Source organism: Microcaecilia unicolor, chromosome 3, assembly GCF_901765095.1.
Source record: "Microcaecilia unicolor chromosome 3, aMicUni1.1, whole genome shotgun sequence".
NCBI classification, from domain to species: Eukaryota; Metazoa; Chordata; class Amphibia; order Gymnophiona; family Siphonopidae; genus Microcaecilia; species Microcaecilia unicolor.
The window spans coordinates 52,807,163-52,834,836 of NC_044033.1; the positions used below are offsets into that span (position 1 = coordinate 52,807,163).

Genomic DNA, 27,674 nt, shown 5'->3' on the forward strand with positions numbered 1-27,674 from the left:
GATAAAATTAACAATTCCACAAAAGCAATTCTATCATATAATGTATACTGACTAATACTCCGCTTTAGACAAAAGTGGAATATAAATTGAAATAAAATAATCAGTGAAAACAAGCTTTCATTTATAAGTTTAAGTGTACAATAAGCTAAAAATTATTTTGTACTAGCACAAGATGACCAAGAACTTGAAAAATATTTCTTGCTTTATATACAAAATTTATATAATTTCATTTATTTTTAATATTACAGAGAATAAGACATCAAAACAAGTTAAGTTACTATTAATCCTGTAACTACTGGTATTGCACTCTTCTGCATATACCTATAGCAACCTGTGGAAATATTTCATGTTGCTATAATCCATGTAAACAGAATACAGAGGCTGCTGTAGAAGCAGGATATCAGCAGTAGTGAGGATGCTAAATAGCAAAATCAGTAACAGTGGGTGATGGAAGAAGCAGCAGCTATGGGAGTAGGATTGAAAGTGGTTGCACATGTCAAAAGCAACAGGTACCAGAAGCGGGCATAGGGCTGGGTAGGGCCAGGCCAGGAATGGCTCCAGAAGAGGTGTAATTAGAGGCAGCTGTAAAGACCAGAACCAACATCAGCAGAATCAACAGGTGAGAAGAGGGAGAGATACAATGATGTGGGAAACATGGAACTGACTGGCTAGAGGGAGAGACTGATGCGGACTGTAAAGGGGAACAGGAGAAAGACAAGCTAATGGAGACTGGCTGGATAGGAAAATAAAGACAGGTTGAAGAGAAGGGGGTAAGAGATGAGACAGAAAGAAGGGAGCTAGATGGGGGCAAGATTAGAGCTTGTGGGAAGATATCTAGGAAGAGTGGTGGGGATGATCTGGGGGAGAGGGGTGTCATTGAACATTTTGAAGATTAATAAGAGATCCACACAGCCAAAAAGGTTGGAAACTTGATCTGTAAGAAATACACCTATATTCTCAGGTCAATACACTGGGTTCCCATCTACTTTCACATACATCTCAAACTTCACCTACAAATGCTTTCCCTCAACTCCTGATTATTTACTTCTCTGTGGTATACTCATTCTCAGTCCATTCATCTGTCAAGTCACTTAGTTGTACACTTCTCCATTTCTAACTGCTGAATCCACGTTTTCTACCTTACTATACTTTTTCCCTGGATGAGACTGCTTGTGTGCCATGCTCCCTTTCAAACCATAATCAAATCAAGCTTAGTTACCTTTTTAAGGTTGCTATTATATCCTGACCATTTCTCCCATTCTATTAGTCACTTGTCATGCAGATATGCCTCAACTAGATTGAACATTTGCCAGAAAAATGAATGGGGCTGTTCTGCTAAAAGCAAACAGTTTGATGAGGAAGAAAACTGCCGTGATAACCAGAACTGGGACATCAAGGTTAAGAGGTCTTTCATGGAAGACTGTTTCCGGTGCCGTACAGGAGGTAAAAAGCACAGATTCTCACACATGAACAGGAAAAGAAGAGGGCATATGTACATGTTCTATGTTGGCAGGATCTCTGTACAGAAGACTCATTGGTACAATTAGATCCACCACTGGAGCAGAAGGTGGTCTGAGCCACATGGGTACCAAGTTCTTGTTGCATGAAAACTGCAAGATAGCTTATGTGCAGGATAATACTTAAGCATTTTCTAACTTCTTGCACTTTAATGTGGTGCCATTATTACTGTCTTTAGCACTAAGGTAATGGCATTTTATGATCACTTTTGAATCATATGATCATAAAGATGGCCGCCGACTAAGGGTCACGGAGCCGATGCTCCTCCAAAGACCCTGATCGGAACGCAGTCAGAAGCGAGACCGCCAGCCACTGGATTATTTGATCACCAACCTCCAAACTACCTAACCCAGGTGCTAATCACTGCTGAATCGCCGCTTCTCCCTCGTGCCAGAGGACCCTCCAGATGAGCCGAAGCCAACGATCCCACCCTACCGCGTGGGTAGCTCTCACCTGGAAGATCCTCACCTGGCCGTGGAGGACAGGAAACCCGAGAGAGGGAGCGACCAGGGTTGGTGAATCGGACCCGTCCCACGGCGGTCGAGAGCAGCTCCGTCCCGGACAGGAGCTCTGGCGGGTTGACGTCGGCGGTCCATCCCTGCTGCGTAGCCTGGTCAGCCCTAACCTCGACGTACCCGGGCAGACGGCTTCACCTGGACATAGAGGCCGGGAAGCTCAGGAGAGGGAATGACCAGGGCCAGTGAGTCGGAACTGTCCCACGACGACCCACGGACAACCTCCTTCTGGACCGGAGCCCTGAACTCCACGAACTGGGCGCCGATACACTCCCACAACCCAGCACCAACTGCGAAGGAGCACCCAGGCCAAACGGACTACAGAGGTGTCGGAAAGCGGCGGGAGGAATCAATAACCAGCGGGTTAGCGTCTGCCAAACAAAACTGGACGCCGATACACTCCCGCAACCCAGCACCGACAGTGAAGGAGCACCCGGGCCAAACGGATTGCGGAGGGTGTAGGAGAGTGGCGGGAGGAATCATCAACAACCAGCGGGTCAGCGTCAACCGAACAAAACATGACCAACTGATCACCTCGCTGATATCCTCAACGCGAGTCACCTTGACTACTGCAATGCACTCTATACTGGCTGCAAAAAACAAATCATCAAGAAACTCCAGACAGCCCAGAACATTGCAGCCAGACTCGTATTCAGAAAGACAAAATACGAAAGTGCAAAATCCCTTAGAGAAAAGCTACACTGGTTGCTACTTAAGGAATGCATCACATTCAAGATCTGCACATTAGTCCATAAAATCAATCACGGAGATGCGCCAGCCTACATGCTAGACCTTGTTGACTTACCACCCAGGAATGCTAAATGGTCAGCCCACACATTCCTTAACTTACACTTCCCAAGCTGTAAAAAACAAATACAGACTAACACATGCGTCCAGCTTTTCATACACGGGCACACAGATGTGGAATGCACTACCACGTAACTTAAGAACAGTCTACGAACTAACTTTCGTAAATCTCTGAAGACATATCTCTTCAACAAAGCATACCACAACGTTTAACAACAATGCCCACCTATCAGTCTTAACTTGTTTTTCTACTAAAATTGTGTCACTTCAGACAAATTTTCCACCTCTCACCTCCCCCTTCATCTGCTCAAGTTGTACGACCAACTTGGACTTCTTTTAACATCCTGTCACTAGAATCCTTCTCTAATATAGTAACACAATGTACATAGCACATTCTGTCCACTGGATCCTATCCCATCAAGTTGGCTTACTCTACCTTCTGTTGGTTTACTATCTTGATTATACTCCATTCTCACTAACAGTTTCCCTTCTGGCAAACTACAGCTCTCATTAAACCTATTTTGAAGAAACCAGATTTAGATCCTTTACAGGCTACAAATTATCGACAGTATCAAAATTTGCCTTTTCTTGCTAAAGTTGTGGAATCTGTAGTTTTAGAACTTCAAGCTTATACTGAGTCCACTAACGCACTAAATCCACACAAGCCAGGATTCAGGGCTGGTTTCAGAACGGAAACAGTGATCATGGACTTCAAGTGAGCTTCATAGCAATCTGGAACAAGGCAAAATTGCCCTCTTGATCTCATATCTTTCAGCAGCTTTTGATCTTATAAATCATAAACTTCTGTTACACTGTTTGTCCTCTTTAGGTATCTCTGGTGTGGTTTTCGAATGGGTCTCAGCTTTTTTTCTTTTCTTTAAGTCAGCAGTCGTTTCAAGTAACTCAATCATCATCCCATTCTGCTCTTTTTTTCTTTAACTTGTGGTGTCCCTCAGGGGTCAGTGCTTTTATCTATGCTCTTCAACCTATGTCAGCCCACTGGCTTTGCTCTTTCAGTCTGTAGGAATTAGTTCATATTCAAATGCCGATTTTCTTTTAGTTTATTATACCAATGCAAATTTTATCGACTTATAACCTCTCCAGGAATGTTTTCTTTCAGTAGCACAGTGGCTGAAAAACAGACTATTTCTGAACCCTGAGAAGACTGTAGTTTGCTGGATCCCTGATGCCTCATTGCCACCATCTCCCCTTTTCTGTTTGATATATTGTCCCTGTTCCATCTTTTAGATATCTAGGAGTTATCTTGGATTCATCTTTTGCCCCCCCCCCCCCCCCCCCCATATTTCCCAAGTTTCGTTTTCCTTGGTAGATTAAAGGCAATCCATAGCTTGCTGAACTTTAATACACTTTGTTCCTTGTTCTATGTGTTCCTCCATTCTAGGTACGATCACTGCAATATTATCTATGCAGAGATTACCAAGTATAATTGTCCCGTTCCGGGCCCTTACCTGTGCTCCCGCTGGGGGGAGCGATGGTCATCGGGGCTCGTGGGGTTCCGGGCAGCGGAGACGCGGCGCCGACGGAGCCAGCGCTGCCGCGGCTCGGGCCGAGGCCGGCGACCCGCTGGAACAAGCGCCGGCCTCAAAGAAGGGAGCACGCCGGCCAAGATGGCGGCGCCGGCGTCATCGTCTTCCTGGGCCGGAGCGGACCAACGAGGAAGCTCCGCCTACTCGCGCCGGATTGGCGCTTTAATGTTGAGACTCTGCCTGCAAGGCAGGCTTGGCCAATCCAGGCGTTCCTTGCCTGCCAGGACCGGGGGGATTGGCTCCTCGCCCGGTGAGGGGATGGTTGGCGGGGGATTTAAACAATGAAACGGAAGAGACCCAGTGCTTCCGTTTCATTCATTCAGAAGCCGACACAGAGGACCCCGGAGTGTTCCCACTCCTGCGGAGACTGTGTTCCTCTTCAGCTAGCCGTCCTGCTAGCACTCCTGCGGAGACTGTGTTCCTCTTCAGCTAGCCGTCCTGCTAGCACTCCTGAGGAGACTGTGTTCCTCTTCAGCTAGCCGTCCTGCTAGCCCTCCTGCGGAGACTGTGTTCCTCTTCAGCTAGCCGTCCTGCTAGCACTCCTGCGGAGACTGTGTTCCTCTTCAGCTAGCCGTCCTGCTAGCACTCCTGCGGAGACTGTGTTCCTCTTCAGCTAGCCGTCCTGCTAGCACTCCTGCGGAGACTGTGTTCCTTCTCAGCTAGCCGTCCTGCTAGCCTTTCTCCAGAAGTCGTAATCCCGGCTAGCCGTCCTGCTAGCCCTTCTTTAGAGACTGTGATATCGCTAGCGGTCTGCTAGTCCATTTCCAGAGACTGTGCTACTTGCTGGCCGCCCTTGCCAGTCGTGCTTCTAAGACTGCATTCTGACTACCAGCCGGGGTCAGCCGTCACCCCGCGGTTCCAGCAGTCCTGCTGACCGCCCGCAGCTGGGGGCTCAACCCTCGGTGAACGGCGGTCGCCGCGGGTGAAGATTCGGGGTGCTCGGCTGCCCTCTTAGGCCTTGCGGGCCTTAGGGAATCTAAGAGCTCACCATTAGAACAAGACAGGAAACGGAAGCCATGAGCTCGCCGACGCAACCTGACCTACGGGACCTGGCCAAGGTACTTCAGCAGCAGCAGGAGCAGCTGAACGCCCTGTCTGGGGCGCTCCAGAATGTGTGTTCTCAACTTTCTACACTTCAGGTACAGAACCAGGCCGCTGCGGTCCAGGGGGCCGCAGCAGCTCCCCGGTTGGGAGGGTTCCGCACGGGACCTCGGTTCCCTGAACCAGCACGTTATGATGGGACTCCCGGAGGTTGTCGGGGGTTCCTCAACCAATGCAACCTGGCCTTCCGGATGCAACCAGAGGCATTTGCTTCGGACCAAAGTAAAGTGGGCTACATTATGGGCATTTGTGAAGGGAAAGCCCAGGCGTGGGTGGCTCCCCTAAACGAACAACAGGACCCCATCCTGGATGACTACAGTGAATTTCAGCGCCGGTTCCGGATGGTGTTCGACCTTCCTGGCAGACCATCCTCCGTAGCGTCGGAACTGCTGCGGATCCATCAGGGAGAGGGGACGGTGGCCGATTATGCCATTCGGTTTCGGACCCTAGCCACGGAGCTGCGTTGGAATCCGGAGTCCTTGATGGCCATCTTTATGGAAGGCTTACAAGAGCGGATCAAGGACGAACTGGCTGGACGGGAAGTTCCCGGACAGTTGGAAGCCCTGATTTCGCTCTGTATACGAGTCGACACCCAGTTCCAGGAGCGGGCTAGAGCCCGGGCGGAGCGACAGAAGTGGGCGCGGGGAACGTCCCGGATGGGCAAAGGGCCGTCTCCTCGCCATGGGAACCGGGACTCCAAGGAGGATGGGGAGGAGCCGATGGTAATGGGCCGCCAACGGCTGGCTCCCTCAGACAGGAAGAAACGCTTGTCCAATGGACTGTGCCTCTATTGTGGTGAGGCTGGACATTTCATCCGGACATGCCCCGTCCGGCCGGGAAACGCTTCCCCCAAGGCACCCTGAGGGGAGGGTTCTTGGGGCACTCTGCTCCCCTACCGGACTCCTTGATAACACTGCCAGTAATGTTACGGTGGCAAGAGGCCACGATCCAGACCCGGGCCCTGGTGGACTCTGGTTCCGGGGGTAACTTCATCGGGCTCGAACTGCTGCAGCAAATGGGCTGGCCTACGCTTCCGCGCAGGCCGACGCTGCAAATAACCACCATCCAAGGAACTACTCTACCCCAACCGGTCACGGAGATCACCCCCGTGTTGGAATTGCAGGTGGGGGAGAATCACCGGGAGGAAGTCCAATTCCTGGTACTATCCCGGACCATTCACCCAGTGGTCCTAGGACTGCCGTGGCTGCGGTGTCACAGTCCGGTTATCGACTGAACCGGGGGAAGTATCCAGGCTTGGGGTTGCTCCTGTCAGGAAAGTTTTTGTAAGACCCGGACTGGCAGCTGCCCGGCATTAAATATAGGGCCCGGTGGGGGACGGGTAGAGCTGGACTCTCTACCAATGGAGTATAGAGACTTCGCAGATGTGTTTAATCCAAAGGAAGCGGAGGTGCTACCGCCGCATCGGTCTTTCGACTGTGCCATTAATTTAAAGGCGGATACCATGCCACCTAGGGGCCGACTGTATACCCTGTCCCGAGGAGAGTCCAAGGTAATGCAAGAATACATCCGGGAGAACCTGCGGAAAGGGTTAATCCGGGCCTCCACGTCCCCAGCGGGGGCGGGATTCTTTTTTGTCACCAAGAAGGATGGATCCTTGAGGCCCTGTATTGACTATAGAGGGTTAAATGCCATCACAGTGAAGGATCGGTTCCCTCTGCCGCTCATTCCCGAGCTCTTTGACAGGCTACAAGGAGCACAGATGTTTACTAAGCTGGATTTGCGGGGAGCCTACAATTTAGTTCGAATCCGGTCCGGGGACGAATGGAAGACGGCTTTCAACACCCACGAGGGACATTTCGAATACCGGGTGATGCCATTCGGCCTATGTAATTGCCCCTGCGGTGTTTCAGCGACTTATCAACTATGTGCTCGAGGATTTGCTGAACTCCACGGTAATTGTATACCTGGATGACATCCTGGTTTATTCCAAAGACCCCGCTGAGCATACGGGCCACGTCCGTGCAGTGCTGCACCGGTTACGACAAGCCCGTCTATTTGCTAAACTTAGTAAGTGCGCCTTTCATCAGCGATCAATACCCTTTTTAGGACATATTTTGTTACCCGGGGGCTTACAGATGGAGCCGGACAAACTCCGGGCGATTCGAGAGTGGCCACAACCGCTGGGACTAAAGGCACTGCAACGTTTCCTGGGGTTCGCGAACTATTATCGCCAATTTATTCCTCAGTATTCCCAACTGACAGCTCCGCTGACGGCGCTCACCCGAAAGAACGCGAGGGTCCGGGATTGGCCGCCAGAGGCGCAAGCGGCTTTTCGTCAGGTAAAGGAGGCGTTCAATTCAGCGTCCATCCTGTTGGCGCCGGATCCCGAGAAACCTTTTATTGTAGAAGTGGACGCGTCCGCCCTGGGGGCTGGGGCAGTCATTTCGCAAGTCAACCCCGAAGGCCGACGTCAACCTTGCTCATTCTTCTCACGTAAGTTCTCCCCTGCAGAACGGAATTATACGGTAGGGGATAGAGAACTCTTGGCCCTGAAATTAGCCCTGCAGGAGTGGAGGCACCTGCTGGAGGGAGCGGAGCACCGATTTACGGTAATCACTGACCACAAGAACCTCCTGTATCTTCAAGAGGCTCAGCGGTTAAATCCCCGACAGGCCCGATGGTCATTATTCTTTGCCCGGTTTCACTTTCAGTTAGTATTCCGGGCGGCTTCTCAGAATACCCCGGCGGACTCGCTCTCTCGAGCATTTGAAGTTCCTGAGGAAACCACAGAGATCCACCCCATGTTAGACCCAACATGTCTCAGTGCGGCTACAGGAGAGGTTGCGCTGACTAAGGAGTTAGTGCCGGCCGCCGACCGAGACAGAGTAATGCAATGGGGTCACTCATCTAGATGGGCCGGGCATTTCGGGTACCAGAAGACCCTCCGGTTCATTGCGAGACAGTATCACTGGCCACGGATGAGGCAAGATATTCTCCAATTTGTCACTTCGTGCCCTGTGTGTGCACGGACTAAGCCCCTAGTTGGGGCCCCCGTGGGGGACCTACAACCACTGCCGGTACCGACCGCTCCTTGGACGGAATTATCCATGGATTTCATCACTGACCTTCCCCGCTCCCAGGGTCACACCGTGATTTGGGTCGTGGTAGACCGTTTCTCTAAAATGGCTCATTTTATTCCATTACCGAGCCTTCCATCGGCGGCCTCTCTAGCACAATCCTTCATTCAGCACATTTTTCGGTTACATGGGCTGCCCAGTCGGATCGTCAGTGACCGAGGACCTCAATTCACCTCACGCTTCTGGAGAGCCTTGTGTACGGCTTTGGGGGTAGAGACTCACTTTTCGTCCGCCTACCACCCCCAAACCAACGGCATGGTCGAGAGGATTAACCAAACATTGAAAGGATTCTTGCGGGCATTTATCAACAAACGTCAAGATAACTGGGCCTCTCTACTTCCATGGGCTGAGGTTGCCTATAACCAAAGTGAACACTCATCCTCAGGACATTCTCCGTTCTTCTTGGTATACGGGCGACATCCTAGGCTTCCAGGGCCGTTCCCTTCTTCAGCTTTAACCCCCGGGGGGGACCAAACCCTAGCGGAGCTGCAGAAGGTTTGGGAAATGGCTCGGGAACAACTACAGAAAACCGCTGCCAAGGATAAAGTCTTTGCCAATCGCCACCGGCGACCCGCCCCAGTGCTCCAGCCGGGGCAGAAGGTATGGCTAAGTACAAAGTACCTGAGACTCCGGGTGCCCTCCCAGAGGCTGGGACCTCAGTACATTGGACCTTATGCTATCCAGGAACGAATTGGAACCGTAACATATCGGTTGCAGCTCCCGAGGACCCTACGCGTGCACAACGCCTTCCACATCTCTTTACTGAAGAGGTTTCGTGGGTCCCGATGGCACCCTCACCAATCCGAGGATGAAGCTCTCGAGGTTAACCCAGATCCGGAGTATGAAGTAGAGGAGGTGCTGGATTCTAAGAAGCGACGGGGAAGGCTGTATTACTTATTATCTTGGAAGTATTTTGGTCCCGAAGATAACTCCTGGGAGCCCGCGGCGAATGTACATGCTCCAGAATTGGTCAAGGCCTTCCACGCCCGATATCCTTCCAAACCCGGGCCCAGGGGGAAGGGGGCATCCGGGGAGGATACTGTCCTGTTCCGGGCCCTTACCTGTGCTCCCGCTGGGGGGAGCGATGGTCATCGGGGCTCGTGGGGTTCCGGGCAGCGGAGACGCGGCGCCGACGGAGCCAGCGCTGCCGCGGCTCGGGCCGAGGCCGGCGACCCGCTGGAACAAGCGCCGGCCTCAAAGAAGGGAGCACGCCGGTCAAGATGGCGGCGCCGGCGTCATCGTCTTCCTGGGCCGGAGCGGACCAACGAGGAAGCTCCGCCTACTCGCGCCGGATTGGCGCTTTAATGTTGAGACTCCGCCTGCAAGGCAGGCTTGGCCAATCCAGGCGTTCCTTGCCTGCCAGGACCGGGGGGATTGGCTCCTCGCCCGGTGAGGGGATGGTTGGCGGGGGATTTAAACAATGAAACGGAAGAGACCCAGTGCTTCCGTTTCGTTCATTCAGAAGCCGACACAGAGGACCCCGGAGTGTTCCCACTCCTGTGGAGACTGTGTTCCTCTTCAGCTAGCCGTCCTGCTAGCACTCCTGAGGAGACTGTGTTCCTCTTCAGCTAGCCGTCCTGCTAGCACTCCTGCGGAGACTGTGTTCCTCTTCAGCTAGCCGTCCTGCTAGCACTCCTGTGGAGACTGTGTTCCTCTTCAGCTAGCCGTCCTGCTAGCACTCCTGAGGAGACTGTGTTCCTCTTCAGCTAGCCGTCCTGCTAGCACTCCTGCGGAGACTGTGTTCCTCTTCAGCTAGCCGTCCTGCTAGCACTCCTGCGGAGACTGTGTTCCTCTTCAGCTAGCCGTCCTGCTAGCACTCCTGCGGAGACTGTGTTCCTCTTCAGCTAGCCGTCCTGCTAGCACTCCTGCGGAGACTGTGTTCCTTCTCAGCTAGCCGTCCTGCTAGCCTTTCTCCAGAAGTCGTAATCCCGGCTAGCCGTCCTGCTAGCCCTTCTTTAGAGACTGTGATATCGCTAGCGGTCTGCTAGTCCATTTCCAGAGACTGTGCTACTTGCTGGCCGCCCTTGCCAGTCGTGCTTCTAAGACTGCATTCTGACTACCAGCCGGGTCAGCCGTCACCCCGCGGTTCCAGCAGTCCTGCTGACCGCCCGCAGCTGGGGGCTCAACCCTCGGTGAACGGCGGTCGCCGCGGGTGAAGATTCGGGGTGCTCGGCTGCCCTCTTAGGCCTTGCGGGCCTTAGGGAATCTAAGGGCTCACCATTAGAACAAGACAATAATCTCAAACAGTTATAGACCCTGCAGCTGGTGCAACGGCCCACCGTTGTGACCCCTGTATACTTTGCGAGTCCCACTGTTATGATCATGCCTCAGCTTTACTCCAGTGGTTACACTAGCTTCCTACTGATTTCAGGATCAAGTTTAAATTTTCACCCTGCCCTGCAAAGGTTCTCTATTAGTGGTGTCCTTATTTACCTTGCTTCTATGGTGATTCTGTACACCCCTTCCCGCACTCTTTGTTCACTGAAAGGATAACAGGGTTGGTTCTCCCACCTCCTTTCTAAAGCTCAGTGGGAATCTACAAGGTCTAGTGCCTTTTATTTCATGTCATCAGCACTGTGGAACTCACTACCACAGCAAATTCAAATTGAAGTGCCCTACTAGTCTTTCCATACCTTGCTGAAAACCCATTTGTTTCAGCTAGTTGGGGATAGACCTGCAATGGGAAGTTTATACTAGGTTATGTAGGGTGACCAATATTTATGATTGGGTATCTGAGCTTGATTTTATAACCTTCACTGTAGTGTCCTGTTTCTATGTTGGACATGAATGATGCAGTTACTTTTATGATTAGATATTAGTGTTTGAGTGTTAATAGGCTCTGTCCTATCTATAAATGGAGTTCTTTTCCCTCCTTTTTTAACATAAATTTCTGTTATTTTTATTGTAAACCACTTTATTTTGCTTGCAAGGAAAGCGGTATATCAAATTCAATAAACTATAAAAGGTTAGTCCATGATAATCGTAAGCTATCCAACAATAGAACCATCCATGATGATAATCCAGCTGAAGCGTCTGTCACATCCGGAAAGGGAGAGATTAACCTCCAATCCCCTGGTCTCCCCTGATGTCGGGTCTTGATCAGCCCCCCCCCCCCCCCCCAATAATCTAACCACCTTCTGGCTTTATGTAGTCCGGTGGTACCCCAACAATCCCAACCTTGCCCCCTCTCAGGGCAAATAAGGTCCTTTTCCTCCTTTCTTCTGATCGTGTTGAAAAGCACAGTCCTCAGTCTGCCTATGCAAATCATATGTTAATAGAGATCTTTGTCCTATCGCTGGGTACTTGTCTCTCGCTCCCAATGCTCAGGGAATCATAATAAATTCTGGAAAGGTTAGTCGCCTCCTGCCACTGCCCCAAGCAGGGTTCCACTACCCTCACCCTAACTGTGTAAGTGGGCAAAGGGACTAACTGCTCACCAAAATTGTTGTCCTAAAAGGTCTTGAAGCCCAGTGTTGCTTTTTTTTGTTTGTATACTCTCTAGGTCTAGTTTTTGTACCTTCACAGGGTTGGGGATCCTCCACTGCCCCATGAAAACACATACACCACACATACACCCCGTCACACTTTCACAACAGGACTTTTGAAATCACTGCATGAGGAGATGGAAGCATCAAAGGAGGAAGATCTGAACTGCAGAGTCATCAGATTTCTGCACTGAAGATTTTTGTTTTTCATAGCTCCTCAATTCTTCATAATGGTCAACAAGCCAAATGAAACTATTCCTTCCAAGTTCACAATGACATGCATGATGCATAACCCCCCTCCTGGTGATGAACTAAACCCAAACAAATAAGAGCTTATTGTTAGCTATCATTCTGTTCCGTAGCATCAACAAAAAATAAAAATAAATTTACAAAACATTAAGCAAGAGAAGAATCACAACCTAAGAAAACTAGAGAAGACTTTTCAATGAAAAAAGTTGGAAAGCTTTGTTTCAGCATCTATTCGGCAGAAAAGAAAACAACAAAACTGAAGATTAAAGGGGACTGTAGCAGAAAGGAAGGGCCGTGCATGCTCAGAATTTTACACTAGTTCTGAGTTCTGGAACATGTTCCATCCTGAAGACTTCAGTTATTACCTACTTGTGTTTGGTTCAATTCTACTTCAATGCTCTTTCCTTTTCCATCCACCATACAAGTCATATTATTGAAGGAAAATGCGCACCTACTCAGCACCAAATAACCCATGGTGCCAATCTCATAAAGCAGCATACCCAACAAAAATAATCAAGGGTTACCGATTTATTCTTGGTACATGGAACATCTTATTTAAGAAAAAAAGATTTTTTTTTAATATAACATTCCATTATGTGTTCCTTACTTACCCAGACTTCTGCCTCGGGATTTTGACTACATGACCTCCATCCGGGGCTCTTTTACTAATAATAGGGTCTTGACTGGGATCCACAAACTTAAACACATGAGATGACCCAAACTGCACCTTCATTCCACTCTGCAACATAGTCGTCTCTGAGATTCGCTGACCTTCAACATAAATATCTGCATCTATGTTTCGTGGGGTAACAGTCACCACTCCATCCATGCTGGTGAGGTCACAATGGTGAGACTGGATTCCAGGGCCAAACAGCTGCCAAAACAGTTGAACTTCAATAACTAAACAACTACAAATTCTTATCAGACTTCACTTTCATCAGTTTCTATATCACAGAATTTAGTTTTTTTGCTTAATTATCTAGCATTTTGGTTTATTAATTTGATATCCCATCTTGTCACAAATCAAAGAACACATTCTCAACAATAAAAAGACTATCAATGAAAAACATTCACTGTATTAACGTAACAAGTAAAAACCAGCTCCCTATACTAATATCAAACTTCTGCTTCATATATCTGGAGCAAAAACGTCAACAGTTACATTGCCGCTTAACAACTGATCTATACAAATAGTTTACAGGGTTAAGGTGTTCAAAATAGCTGATTAAACCAGTAAGGATAAGGTATTGAGATATGGAGACCAGATACAGAGGAACTAATTTTTGCTTTTATTGCTCCTAGAGTCTACTGTTAAACACACCATACACAATAACTCATACATCTGATTGCGCCACTGGATAAACGTCAGTGGTTCAGCACTTACCAATCAGAGAAGCTTTACGCAAAAACAAACCAGAAACTCGGTTGCCCTCCATTATATCAGTATCATCATCCAACAATTCTCAGGAGCAGCTGTCCAGGGGCTGATGTTTGCCAGGTATGACCAAACTGAACACCAAAATTGCTTTACCTTTAGGCAGTCCCAGAAACAGTGTATGCTTCTAATGCTTCAAAAATTTAGCTTTTTCAGAGTCTAAAACCTGGGATTTTTCAGAAAGAAGTCTGGAATCTTTCAAAAACTGTTCTAGGTTTCATATGAATACATATATATTTTGGACAGACACCAACAAAATCTTTCAAAATTGGGCCAAATCAGCATCAGTAATAATTTACAGCATTCCTGAAGAAGGAAAAAAAAAACCAAACCTATCCTTACCTGAATGGAAGTTTCGTCCATCTTTTCTGTCCCAACTTCTGTCACACTTAACTGCAAACGATAAAGTTTTGGCTTATCTCTGGAATCTGAACCATCTGTGGTAAAGAGCACAGGAAACTTCATTGTCTTGTTAAATTCATCTACAAACCTGAAACTTCACAAAATAAAATTAACCTTAAAGTAGGTGACTCTCTTATGAAATTAAATTCTTCCAGTTCTGGTTTGTTAGTGAAAGGGATTCTTTCCCAATCAAGCTGAAAAATTACTACTTATTGTCAACATTTACTAAAGGGAAAGCACATGATCTCAAACTGTCTGAATTTACAATTACGCAGCTTACTATCAGGCCTCTTTTCGGGGGGGGGGGGGGGGGGGGGGGGGGGACTCTGGGGTATTGAGTACTGGCAGGCTCTCCACACCAATTCTGCCTTTTCATAAATTCTATGGTTGCTTGCAGTAGCCACCCCACCATGAATGAAAGGCATGGCATTTCAGCACAAGCACTTTTTTTGCTAGAAAAAACAAAACAGAAAACAGCGCTTACTATTAAATGCATCCTGAAAGAGGAACCGAACATGGACATCCACTCATTCTCCACACAATACATTTGACTACTTTTAACATATTTCATGTTAGTATTTACATCTACAGCGATGTGAAAGTTCCCCACCTGCTGACTTCCCCTATCACTGCATGTGTCACACTGAATGGGTTTCTGATTTTTAAACAAAATGTAATATTAGATAAAAGGAACCAGAGTAAACACAATAGTTTAAGGAACAAAGATATCCAACACCCATATCACCAATATGAAAAATTAGCTGCCCTCTTAATCAATTGACCAAAGTTAATTGATAATTAGATTTGACTGATTGAACACAGCCAGGCTAGACTGCAACCAGCCCTGTTGAACCTAAACCTCACCATGAGTTTCTTCAAGAACGTTATGCACAGTGACAGCTACTATCCCCAAATGGAGAAAACTTGGAACAGTGGTGATAAATCTTACCATTAGTGGCCAGCCTGCAATAATTATTCCAAGGACACAGTGGCAATAAATCTGGGAGGTCACAAAACTTCTCAGATCATCCAAATAACTGTAGGCCTCTATAGCCTTAGCTAAGGTTCATGTTCATGACCTCACAATATGAAAAGACCAAGCAAAAATGGGATTCACTGGAAAGTAGCAAGGCAGAAACCACTGCTATCCAAGAAGAGGATCAATGCTGGTCTCAGATTTGAGAACACACACCTGATGGATCCTCAAGAATTTTGGGATAATGCTTTATGGACAGTCAAAAGTAGAACTATTTGGATAACACAGGTCCCAATAAATCTGGCAATCAAGCATGGTGGTAGTTTGACCGTGTGGAGATGCTTTGCAGCTTAAGGACCTGGAGAACTTGCCATTTTTTAAGGAACCATGAAAACCACACTGTACCAAAAAATTAAGGAGAATATCTTATCTCTCCATGAGCGGAAGCTTAACTGGGTTATGTGACAATACAATGATGCAACACACTAAAGCAAGTTTACATCTGAATGGATGAGGAGAAACAAAATTAAGGTTTTGGATTGGCCTACTCAAATTCCTGACTTTAATGAATTTCAAAAGACTACATTCAGAAAACGTGAAAAATATTAATGAAAAATTATGAGCGAGGAAATACACCATATAATACCACAAAAACTTATTTTAGCCCACTAGATTTCAACTTGGGGATTTCAACAGGAAAAAAATATATATAGAAAATAAAAATTATATCAAGGCAATAAAGAAATCGGCAAGTCGTCCAACCAGTGGTAGATTTTTAACTCAAGTTTTAGCCACTAACAGATTTTCTAAAGGCTAGAGAAGAAACCAGTCAGCTGTCTAGGTTTTAAAAAAGAAAACTGTTTGTGTCCACAAGTCACAAAGCACCCAAGGCCAGAACTCTGGTCCTAAGCTCTAGAAAACCTCTGCGCCTCCTTTGCATTGTACAAAAAGAGTCAGGAAACACTTGAGTTTGGAACCCAAAATACAAATATATTGCATTATTATAATCTTATAACCCACAACTACCAACAAGTTCAGTGTAGGTAACAACTAAAAAAATCTGAAGAATTCTTCAGAAAGAATAAAAAAAAAAAAAAAAGAAAAAGGCGATCGTAACAGACCAAATTCTAGGCCATCAATTAGAGCTTAAAATATATTTTCTAAAAAGGAAGGTTTTCAACAATTTTCTAAATTAATGATAATCCCCTAGTTGTCTAAGAGACAGATAAAATGTTCCAACAAGATGCTGCTTGGTAGGATATAGAGACCTTAAAGGGTCGAGAAGACTTCACATTCTGAACAGAGGGAAAACCTAACAAAAACATTTCTAGTAGACCTAAAATGCCTTCCATTCAAAAAGGAAAAATGATCAATTAAGTCAGGATATCCCCATAAAAGGCTTTAAAGAGCATAAAAGACACTTGAAACCTGGCCTCTACCTGCAACCAATGTAATCGTAGCAGGTAAGTATGAATCAATTACACCTCTTTTAATACAAACATTTTTCTTATTGCAGCATTCTGCATTCTCTATCATTTGGTCTTCAGGGCTTCAAACGGTCAATACATATTGAGTTGCAATAGTCCAGTTGAGAAAGTATAAAAAGATTGAACTAGTAAACGAAAGATGTAGATCAAAGAATTTGCGAACATGTAATTTTCTGAGAAGCAGGAAAGAATTTACAACTTTCCCAACTTGAGAACTTAAAACAGATGACAATCTACTTAGACACCTAGATTTCTAGAGATAGAATTTAACTTTAACTTAAAATTGTCAATATTACTAGGTTAGCTCATCCAGCCGTGTTTTGAACAGTTTGTAGTTTTTTTTTTTAAGGCGGCTGTATTTAATTCCATGTAATTTTGCATTTTAGTTTCAATTTCTCTAGTATTGCTGTATGCCAAGTCTCACTTCTTGAAGTTTCCAGTTCAGTATTTTTGCCTTCATATTGACCTACATAGTAACATAGTAGATGACGGCAGAAAAAGACCTGCACGGTCCATCCAGTCTGCCCAACAAGATAACTCATATGTGCTAATTTTGTGTATACCCTACTTTGATTTGTACCTGTGTTCTTCAGGGCACAGACCGTATAAGTCTGCCCAGCACTATCCCCGCCTCCCAACCACCGGCTCTGGCACAGACCGTATAAGTCTGCCCAGCACTATCCCTGCCTCCCACCACCGGCTCTGGCACAGACCATATAAGTCTGCCCAGCACTATCCCTGCCTCCCAACCACCAGTCCCGCTTCCCACCACCGGCTCTGGCACAGACCGTATAAGTCTGCCCAGCACTATCCCCGCCTCCCAATTTTGACTAAGCTCCTGAGGATCCATTCCTTCTGCACAGGATTCCTTTATGCTTATCCCACGCATATTTGAATTCCGTTACCGTTTTCATTTCCACCACCTCCCACAGGAGAGCATTCCAAGCATCCACTACTCTCTCCATGAAAAAATACTTCCTAACATTTTTCTTGAGTCTGCCCCCGATCCCTTGTGACGTATTTGTTGTGTCATGTGTTTTTCATGTGTGACCACTGTGCAGTATTCTGTTAGCACGTAGTATCTGCATAGAGATCTTGTTTGTTTGTGTTTGTTTTTTTGTGGTGGGTGGGTTCCACTAGGTCCATGATGGCAAACCTATGACACGCGTGTCAGTACTGACATGCTTAGCCATTTTCGGTGACACGCGGCCGCATGTGGCCGCATACAGAGAAGCAGCGGCGTTCCCCGGGGCGGATCGCCGATGCGTCCCCCCCCCCCCCAGGTGCAGCTCGACCTCCCCCCCCCCCCCGGTGCATGTTTACCCGCTGGGGGGGTGCCGTGTGCGCTCCTATTGGCTCCCTCCGAGTCCTCCGCTTGTTCCCTCCCTGCTGCTCCCTCTGCCCCGGCTCCTGCACGGCCGTTAGGGGATCTTTGACCTCACTTCCGGCCGGCGGAGCAGAGAGCAGCGGAATGCCGTGGGGGACGCATCTCTGGGGGCCCTGTGATCGCCATTACCACATAACCACAGCAACCATCATCCAATCTACTGTTCTGGGGTGTCGTGGATTTCTAATTGACCATCATTGCTGAGATAGGTGAGGGGGAGGCTGGGAGAGGCGAGGGCATGTGCTATGGGTGCCGTTTCCCGCCATTAGAAATAGCGGCAGCCATCTTAATTTACATAAGGTGGTCAGTTAGGCTAGTTAACCCCTAATTGCCTGCAAGGCTAACAGGCTATCTATAATTCTATCTTCTGTCACTGCCCCACTGATGTAGAACCCAAAAAATAAAAAACCAAGGTTAAGTAAAGGAAGTGGTAGTAGCAGTAGCCGACCCTTTCAAGAGACATGGACCGAGATGTATGGCATTATAGAAAAAAATGGCAGATCATTTTGCGTTCTATGTACTGAAACGGTAGTAAGCAGAACGTGGAATATAAATAGACATTTTGAAACTAATCATTCCCAGCTCTTGAAAAAAAGTGAGGATGAAAGGAAGGAATACATTTCCAGGCAGCTACACTTTTATAAGAGCCAATCTAAGTCCATCCTTAAATTTGTAAAAGGTTCTACAAATTTAACATCTGCAAGTTTGAGCATTGCTCACTCCATAGCTCAGCATGGAAAAGCACTCAGTGAGGGAGAATTTATTAAAGAAACTCTCCTAAGATGTGCACCAGTTCTATTTCACGATATGCAGAATAAAGATGCAATTATTAAGAGAATATCTGAGTTACCAGGAAATTTGGAGTGCCTGGATCCGATTACCAGACACTTTTAGCACCCTGAAAAATATAGCAATGGCTTTACTCACAATTTTTCCCTCTACGTAGTTTTGTGAAACCTTATTCTCAGCGTTAAATAATATCAAAACCAACAAAAGAAACAGATTGAAAGATGAAGTTAGTAGTGCTTGCTTGGGCTTGAAGTGTACAAAATACCAACCTTCAATTGAAGATTTAGCCAATGAAATTCAGCAACAAAAAAGTCACTAATAGGCAGATTAGTTAAAGAATTCCCCCTCCCCCTCACTTATCTTAGTTCACGGCACCCCACACAAGTTAAATAATATCAAGACCAACAAAAGAAACCGACTGACAGATGAACAAAGAAGTCACTAAGCAGGTAAGTTAAATAAATAGGTTTTGGTTTATTAAATACAGTTATATATTACAATTATACATTTTTGTTATTTAAACTATAAATATAGCGAAATTATGGTTTTTTTCTCGAAGTGACACACCACCCGAGTTATGCTCGGTTTTTTGGCGAATTTTGACACACCAAGCTCAAAAGGTTGCCCATCACTGCACTAGGTAGTGCATTGGTTTGTTAGGGCCCAGTGTAGTATTTACAGTGCTGCCTTTTCACACATGAGGTTGTAGCTCTTCTTGTCCTGGGAGTTAGTACTATTATGGTATTATAAGGTTCTGGATGTGTGCTTGTGACCAAATTTGCATATAGTGTTAAAGATGGATTTCAAAACATGCAGGGGATAGTGCTTTGATGGTATAATAATGTTTCAGGAATAAGGAATGGTGTGCAAGATAAAGTTCAGAAAATGGAGCCTCTTGTTATCTTTGGATGCTAAGACTTTCTTTTTTGGTGACGGCAGGTGGAGGGAGAATATGGGTTGTGTTTAACACCCCCGAATCATTTTGAAAAGTTGGCTCCTATGAGTCCAGGTAGTTACTTGTAGGCCAACTGGACTACTGTAATGCTATTAGGTTTTCCAAAACTGTATCAAAGTGACAGTATGTCCCAAAATGCTGCCAGTAGGTTTGTTCATAAAATACAGCTTCATCATCACCTTTCTCCTCTGTTTATGAAGCTTTAACTGACTCCCAATCAAATCCAGAAAATCCTTCAAGCCAAAAATATTTATGGTATCTCTCCCATTTATTCAAGTCTAACCTTTGACAACTTGATCCTTAGATCATTCCAATCAGCAATTAACAGCTAGCTACTCCTTCGTCCCAAAATAGTCAACTGATGGATTCCTGAAAGTGCTGTCATACATGGATTCTTTCCCACAACACTTTCTCAAGAAATGAAATTAACATCTGAGTAACTTTCTTTCTGGAAACCCTTTAAAACAAGGCTTTTTAATTCAACTTTCTTTTAATGACTGACTGAACCTTAAGCAAAACACTAGCTACCACAGTTAAAACCATATATTCAGCACTGGTAGCTTGATACCAGCTGGATTTGGGGGGGACACCGGTGCCGGAAAGAATATTTGAAGCGGGGGAGTCGGAGAAACTAAACAAATTCTCTGTAACCTTGGAGGATGTAATGGGTCAGTTCAGCAAGCTGAAGAGTAGTAAATCACCGGGACCTGATGGTATTCATCCCAGAGTATTAATAGAACTAAAAAATGAACTTGCGGAGCTACTGTTAGAAATATGCAATCTGTCCCTAAAATCGAGTGTAATACCGGAAGACTGGAGGGTAGCCAATGTTACTCCGATTTTTAAGAAAGGTTCCAGAGGAGATCCGGGAAATTATAGACCGGTGAGTCTGACGTCGGTGCCGGGCAAGATGGTGGAGGCTATTATTAAGAATAAAATTGCAGAGCATATACAAAAACATGGACTGATGAGACAAAGTCAGCACGGATTTAGTGAAGGGAAGTCTTGCCTCACCAATCTAATGCATTTTTTTGAGGGGGTAAGCAAACATGTGGACAATGGGGAGCCGGTTGATATTGTATATCTGGATTTTCAGAAGGCGTTTGACAAAGTGCCGCACGAAAGACTCCTGAAGAAATTGCAGTCATGGAATCGGAGGTAGGGTATTATTATGGATTAAGAACTGGTTGAAAGATAGGAAGCAGAGAGTAGAATTGCGTGGCCAGTATTCTCAGTGGAGGAGGGTAGTTAGTGGGGTCCCGCAGGGGTCTGTGCTGGGTCCGTTGCTTTTTAATGTATTTATAAATGACCTAGAGATGGGAATAACTAGTGAGGTAATTAAATTCGCCGATGACACAAAATTATTCAGGGTCGTCAAGTCGCAGGAGGAATGTGAACGATTACAGGAGGACCTTGCGAGACTGGGAGAATGGGCGTGCAAGTGGCAGATGAAGTTCAATGTTGACAAGTGCAAAGTGATGCATGTGGGTAAGAGGAACCCGAATTATAGCTACGTCTTGCAAGGTTCCGCGTTAGGAGTTACGGATCAAGAAAGGGATCTGGGTGTCGTCGTCGATGATAAGCTGAAACCTTCTGCTCAGTGTGCTGCTGCGGCTAGGAAAGCGAATAGAATGTTGGGTGTTATTAGGAAGGGTATGGAGTCCAGGTGTGTGGATGTTATAATGCCGTTGTATCGCTCCATGGTGCGACCGCACCTGGAGTATTGTGTTCAGTACTGGTCTCCGTATCTCAAAAAAGATATAGTAGAATTGGAAAAGGTACAGCGAAGGGCGACGAAAATGATAGTGGGGATGGGACGACTTTCCTATGAAGAGAGGCTGAGAAGGCTAGGGCTTTTCAGCTTGGAGAAGAGACGGCTGAGGGGAGATATGATAGAAGTGTATAAAATAATGAGTGGAATGGATCGGGTGGATGTGAAGCGACTGTTCACGCTATCCAAAAATACTAGGACTAGAGGGCATGAGTTGAAGCTACAGTGTGGTAAATTTAAAACGAATCGGAGAAAATTTTTCTTCACCCAACGTGTAATTAGACTCTGGAATTCATTGCCGGAGAACGTGGTACGGGCGGTTAGCTTGACGGAGTTTAAAAAGGGGTTAGATAGATTCCTAAAGGACAAGTCCATAGACCGCTATTAAATGGACTGGAAAAATTCCTCATTTTTAGGTATAACTTGTCTGGAATGTTTTTACGTTTGGGGAGCGTGCCAGGTGCCCTTGACCTGGATTGGCCACTGTCGGTGACAGGATGCTGGGCTAGATGGACCTTTGGTCTTTCCCAGTATGGCACTACTTATGTACTTATGTACTTATGCTTACCCAGAAGTACTGTCCTAATTTTATCCAGTTTGTCTTAAGTGGTAAAATTATGTATAATCATACCTGATAATTTTCTTTCCATTAATCATAGCTGATCAATCCATAGACTGGTGGGTTGTGTCCATCTACCAGCAGGTGGAGATAGAGAGCAAACTTTTGCCTCCCTATATGTGGTCATGTGCTGCCGGAAACTCCTCAGTATGTCGATATCAAAGCTCCATCCGCAGGACTCAGCACTTCGAGAATTACACCCACGAAGGGACACTCTGCCCAGCTCACCACCGCCGAAACGGGGGAGGGGAATTAACCCAGCTCATCCCCACACAAGTGGGGGAGGGGAATCCGTCCAGCTCATCCCCGCGGAGCGGGGGAGGGACACCACACCCGCCGATGCGGGGGGATCTGGCTTATCCTGCAACCGCGGGAGGAGCTGACTGACCCTAATACCGCCGAAGCGGGAGGGGTACAAAGCTGCCCTACAGCCGCACGAAGCGGGAGGGAGTGCCGGCAGAATTTATGTCTCAATCCAGCCCCGTAAAACGGAGGGGAGAGGAATGCAGCAGCTCACTGTAACACAAACTCGTCTCAACTCTTGAAGAATCCAAGTGAAAGAAGAACTTGAACACGAAGTCCTCCTGAAGTAACTGAAGGCTAAACTTGAACCTAAAATTCAACCAGAATATAAACAGTACAGATATCTGGGAGGGGCTATGGATTGATCAGCTATGATTAATGGAAAGAAAATTATCAGGTATGATTATACATAATTTTACCTTCCATATCATCAAGCTGATCAATCCATAGACTGGTGGGATGTACCGAAGCAGTACTCACCCAGGGCGGGACATAGAAATCCCTGACCTCAACACTGAAGCTCCAAACCGGGCCTCCGCCCGTGCAGCCACAGTCAAACGGTAATGCTTGGAGAATGTATGAGCCGAAGCCCCGTTGCCGCCTTGCATATCTCTTCCAAGGAGACGGATCCGGCCTCTGCCATCGAGGCCGCCTGAGCTCTCGTGGAGTGAGCCTTCAGCTGGATAGGCGGCACCTTCCCCGCGGCCACATAAGCCGCTGCAATGGCTTCCTTGACCCATCTTGCCACTGTAGGCTTAGCAGCCTGCAGACCCTTACGAGGACCTGCAAACAGGACAAACAGATGATCCGATTTCCGGAAATCATTGGTCACTTCCAAGTATCTGATGATGACTCGTCTCACATCCAGATATTCAAGAGCGGAGTACTCCTCTGGGTAGTCCTCCCTACGAAAGGAAGGGAGACAGAGCTGCTGATTCACATGGAAGCGAGAAACAATCTTGGGCAGGAAGGAAGGCACTGTGCGAATAGTCACTCCTGCCTCAGTGAACTGCAGAAAAGGCTCTCGACATGAGAGCGCCTGGAGCTCGGAAACTCTTCTGGCTGAAGTGATAGCCACCAAAAAGACTGCTTTCAACGTCAGGTCTTTCAGAGATGCCCTCGACAAGGGTTCAAAAGGCGGCTTCTGCAATGCTCTTAGCACCAGGTTGAGATTCCACGCAGGCACCACTGAGTGCAGAGGAGGGCGCAGGTGATTAACTCCCTTGAGAAAGCGCACCACACCTGGCTGCGAAGCCAGGGAAGCACCCTTCAGGCGGCCCCTGAAGCAAGCCAGAGCCGCTACCTGGACTTTAAGGGAACTGAGCGACAGGCCTTTCTCCAGACCTTCTTGCAGGAACGCCAACACTGAAGAAATTGGAGCAGTGAAGGGAGAAAGTGAGCCTGCTTCACACCATGCTGCAAAGATACGCCAAACCCTGGCGTAAGCAGTAGAAGTAGAGCGCTTCCTCGCTCTCAGCATAGTGGCGATGACCTTGTCTGAGAAGCCCTTCTTCCTCAGACGCTGCCGCTCAATAGCCAGGCCGTAAGACCAAAGGGAGAGGGATCCTCCATCACCACGGAACCCTGATGTAACAGGCCCTGCTCCACTGACAGCCGCAGAGGATCGTCGACTGAGAGCCTGATCAAGTCCGCATACCAGGGACGTCTGGGCCAATCCGGACCCACCAGGATTACCCTGCCGGGATGCTTTGCCACCCGGTCTAGCACCCTGCCCAACATGGGCCAGGGCGGGAACACATAGAGGAGCTCTTGTGTCGGCCACTGTTGGAGAAGAGCATCTACTCCCAGGGATCGAGGGTCCCGTCCTCTGCTGAAGAAGCGCGGCACTTGGCAATTGGCCGATGACGCCATCAGATCTAGGCTCGGCTGGCCCCAGCGCTTCGTGATGTCCAAGAACGCCTGAGCAGATAGTTGCCACTCTCCGGGCTCCAAGGTATGGCGACTGAGAAAGTCCGCCTTGACATTCATGACTCCGGCAATGTGGGCCGCTGAAAGCTGCTCCAGGTTCACTTCCGCCCACTGGCAAAGACTCATAGCCTCCTTGGCTAGAGGGGCGCTCTTGGTACCTCCCTGGCGGTTGATATAGGCCACAGCCGTGGCATTGTCCGACAGGACCCGTACAGGCTACAACACCAGTACCGGGATGAACTCCAATAACACCAACCGAATGGCTCTGAGTTCCAGGAGGTTGATAGACCACTTGCCTCTGCAGGAGACTAGAGCCCCTGCGCTGTCCTTCCCAAGCAGTGGGCTCCCCAGCCCATCAAAGAGGCGTCTGTCGTGACGACAATCCACTCCGGGGTCACCAGAGGCAATCCTGCAGACAACTTGTCTGTCTGCGTCCACCAGCTCAGCGCCTTGCACACTGCTGGGTCCACGGGAAGGCGCACAGCATAATCCTCCGACATCGGAGTCCAGCGCAGCAGCAGAGATAGCTGTAGTGGTCTCATATGAGCCCTGGCCCAGGGCACTACTTCCATCGTGGCCGTCATAGAGCCCAACAGCTGCACGTAGTCCCAAGCCCGAATAGGAGAGGCTACTAGGAACTAGTCCACCTGAGCCTGAAGCTTGACAATCCGATTGTCTGGCAGGAACACTCTGCCCACTTGGGTGTCGAATCGAACTCCCAGATACTCCAGGGACTGAGTCGGGCGCAGCTGGCTCTTCTTCCAGTTGATGATCCATCCCAGGGAGCTCACCAGAGCAACTACCCGGTCCATAGCTTTGCCGCACTCTGCATAAGAGGGGGCTCGGATCAACCAGTCATCCAGATAAGGATGGACTTGTACTCCTTCCTTTAGCAGGAAGGCCGCTATGACCCCCATTACTTTGGAAAAGGTCCGCGGAGCAGTAGCCAACCCGAAAGGGAGGGCTCTGAACTGGAAGTGTCGTCTCAGGACTGTAAAACGCAGAAAGCGTTGGAGAGGAGGCCAGATGGGAATATGCAGGTACGCTTCCTTGATGTCCAAGGAAGCCAAGAACTCTCCTGCCTTCACTGCCGCTATAACAGAGCAGAGAGTCTCCATGCGAAAGTGCCTCACTTTCCAGGCCCGATTGACCCCTTTGAGGTCGAGGATAGGCCGGACAGAACCTCCTTTCTTTGGAACCACAAAGTAAATGGAGTAACGTCCCTTGCCAATCTGATTTTTTTGGCACCGGAACGACCGCACCCAGGCGGATCAGGTTGTCCAAGGTCTGCTGCACTGCCACAGCTTGACCGGAGACTTGCAGGGAGAGAGTACAAACCCGTCTCTTAAGGGTTGGCAGAACTCTAGCTTGTAGCCGTCTCTGATGACTTCCAGCACCCACGCGTCTGAAGTTATAGTGGTCCACTCGCCCAGAAACGAGGACAGCCGTCCTCCAATCTGCACTGGGGCGTGGACCAAGGCCCCGTCATTGGGTACGAGACCCTGGGGGAGGACCGGAGGGAGCACCTCCGGGACGGCGGTCTCTGCGAAAGGAATGCTGCTTGGGGGAGAAATTCCTCTTGAAGGAAGAGGGGGCAGAGGAACCCGACTTGCCCGGGCGGTACCGACGGGCTTCCAGCAACCGTCCTCTGGAGGTACCGGGACGAGTACTAGCCCGAGCCCTGACCTCTGGTAATTTCTTGCCCTTAGACGTGCCGAGATCGGTCACGATTTTGTCCAGCTCGACCCCAAAGAGCAGCTTGCCTTTAAAAGGCAATCTAGCCAGGCGGGATTTAGAGGCGTGGTCAGCCGACCAATGTTTCAGCCAAAGCCACCGCCGCGCAGAGACTGTCTGAGCCATGCCCTTAGCTGAGGCTCTCAAGACATCATACAGCAAGTCTGCCAAATAGGCTAAGCCCGATTCCAGGGCCGGCCAATCAGCCCTCAAGGAAAGATCCGAGGGGGAAGCCCGCTGCACCATAGTCAGGCACGCCCTGGCCACATAGGAGCCGCAAACTGAGGCCTGCAAATTTAACGCAGCTGCCTCAAAGGACGACCTTAAGGCCGCCTCCAATCTTCTGTCTTGGGCGTCCTTTAGGGCCGTGCCACCTTCCACCGGCAACGCCGTTTTCTTAGTCACCGCAGTGATTAAAGAATCCACGGTAGGCCACAGATAGGCCTCACGTTCACTCACAGCCAAAGGATAGAGGCGGGACATAGCCCTAGCCACTTTAAGGCTCGTTTCCGGGACATCCCATTGAGCCGCAATTAAGGTGTGCATGGCATCATGCACGTGGAAGGATCTAGGCGGGCGCTTCGTCCCCAGCATAATGGCAGAGCCAACAGGGGCTGAGGGAGAGACGTCCTCCGGAGAGGAAATCTTCAAAGTGTCCATGGCCTGTAACAACAGGTTGGGCAAATCCTCTGGGCTAAAAAGCCGCGCTGCAGAGGGGTCATCCGCTCCATCCGAGCGGGGATCTATCTCCTCCAAGGAATCCGCAAAGGACCGTTGGGAGACCTCAGACACGCTGCCCTCATCTACATCGGAGGAGACAAAGTCCTCCAAGGCCTGGAAATCAACCCGAGGGCGTTTACCTCTGGGAACCTCAACCTCTTTATCAGAAGAGGGAGCAGGGGCAGCGTTTTGCATGAGGAAAGCCTGATGCAGCAGCAAAACAAACTCGGGGGAGAAACCCCCCAGACTGTGCACTTCCGCAGCCTGGGCAACAGCCCTAGACGCACTCTCAACCGGCGCTCGCAATAGCGGGGGAGAGACATGCTGCGCATCCAAAATGGCGTCCGGCGCGAAACTCCGTGAAGGAGCCGCGCGGGAAGAACGGCGCTTAACTTTAGCCACTTTGTGCCGTCGCCCAAATTAAGGGCGTTCATGGCATTAATGTCTCCAACCTCAAGGGCGGCCCACGAAGAAGCCGTCCGAGCTGCGTGGCCGGCCAAGATGGCGGAGGCGAGGAGCGGGGGATGGGCGTTTATGGCGGGAAAAAACCGCCACGCCGGAGGAACGACCGGGACATTCATCGGTCACTAAACTGTCACCCATCAAGCGCGAATCAGGTTGTAAAACCCCCGCATCCCCTCTAGAAGCGCTCCAGCGATCCGGGGAGCGACCCTTTGCGCCCTCGCCCTCCGACGCCATATGCCACGAGGAGAAGAATCGGGGAACCCCCTGCCCGCTATAAAAAGGTAAAATTACCTGCTTGCCGCTCCGAGCTGTAACGAACTGGTGTCCCAGTGAGTAGCTGCAATGAACGTTTAAAGAAACGTCGAATTAAACGCCTTTAAAG

General features: G+C 48.4%; 1 protein-coding gene across 9 annotated transcripts in view; it reads right to left on the minus strand.

Annotated features, from left to right (window-relative positions):
• Positions 1 to 27,674, minus strand: part of AFDN (afadin, adherens junction formation factor) — a 414,469-nt gene that overhangs the window by 201,185 nt on the left and 185,610 nt on the right. For all 9 annotated transcript variants that reach the window (XM_030195932.1, XM_030195930.1, XM_030195924.1 and 6 more), the window contains exons 9-10: positions 14,098 to 14,192; positions 12,932 to 13,194 (exon numbers count right to left, since the gene is read on the minus strand). In XM_030195932.1, the coding sequence (XP_030051792.1) occupies positions 12,932 to 13,194; positions 14,098 to 14,192 (358 nt within the window). The remainder of the gene's footprint in view (positions 1 to 12,931; positions 13,195 to 14,097; positions 14,193 to 27,674) is intronic.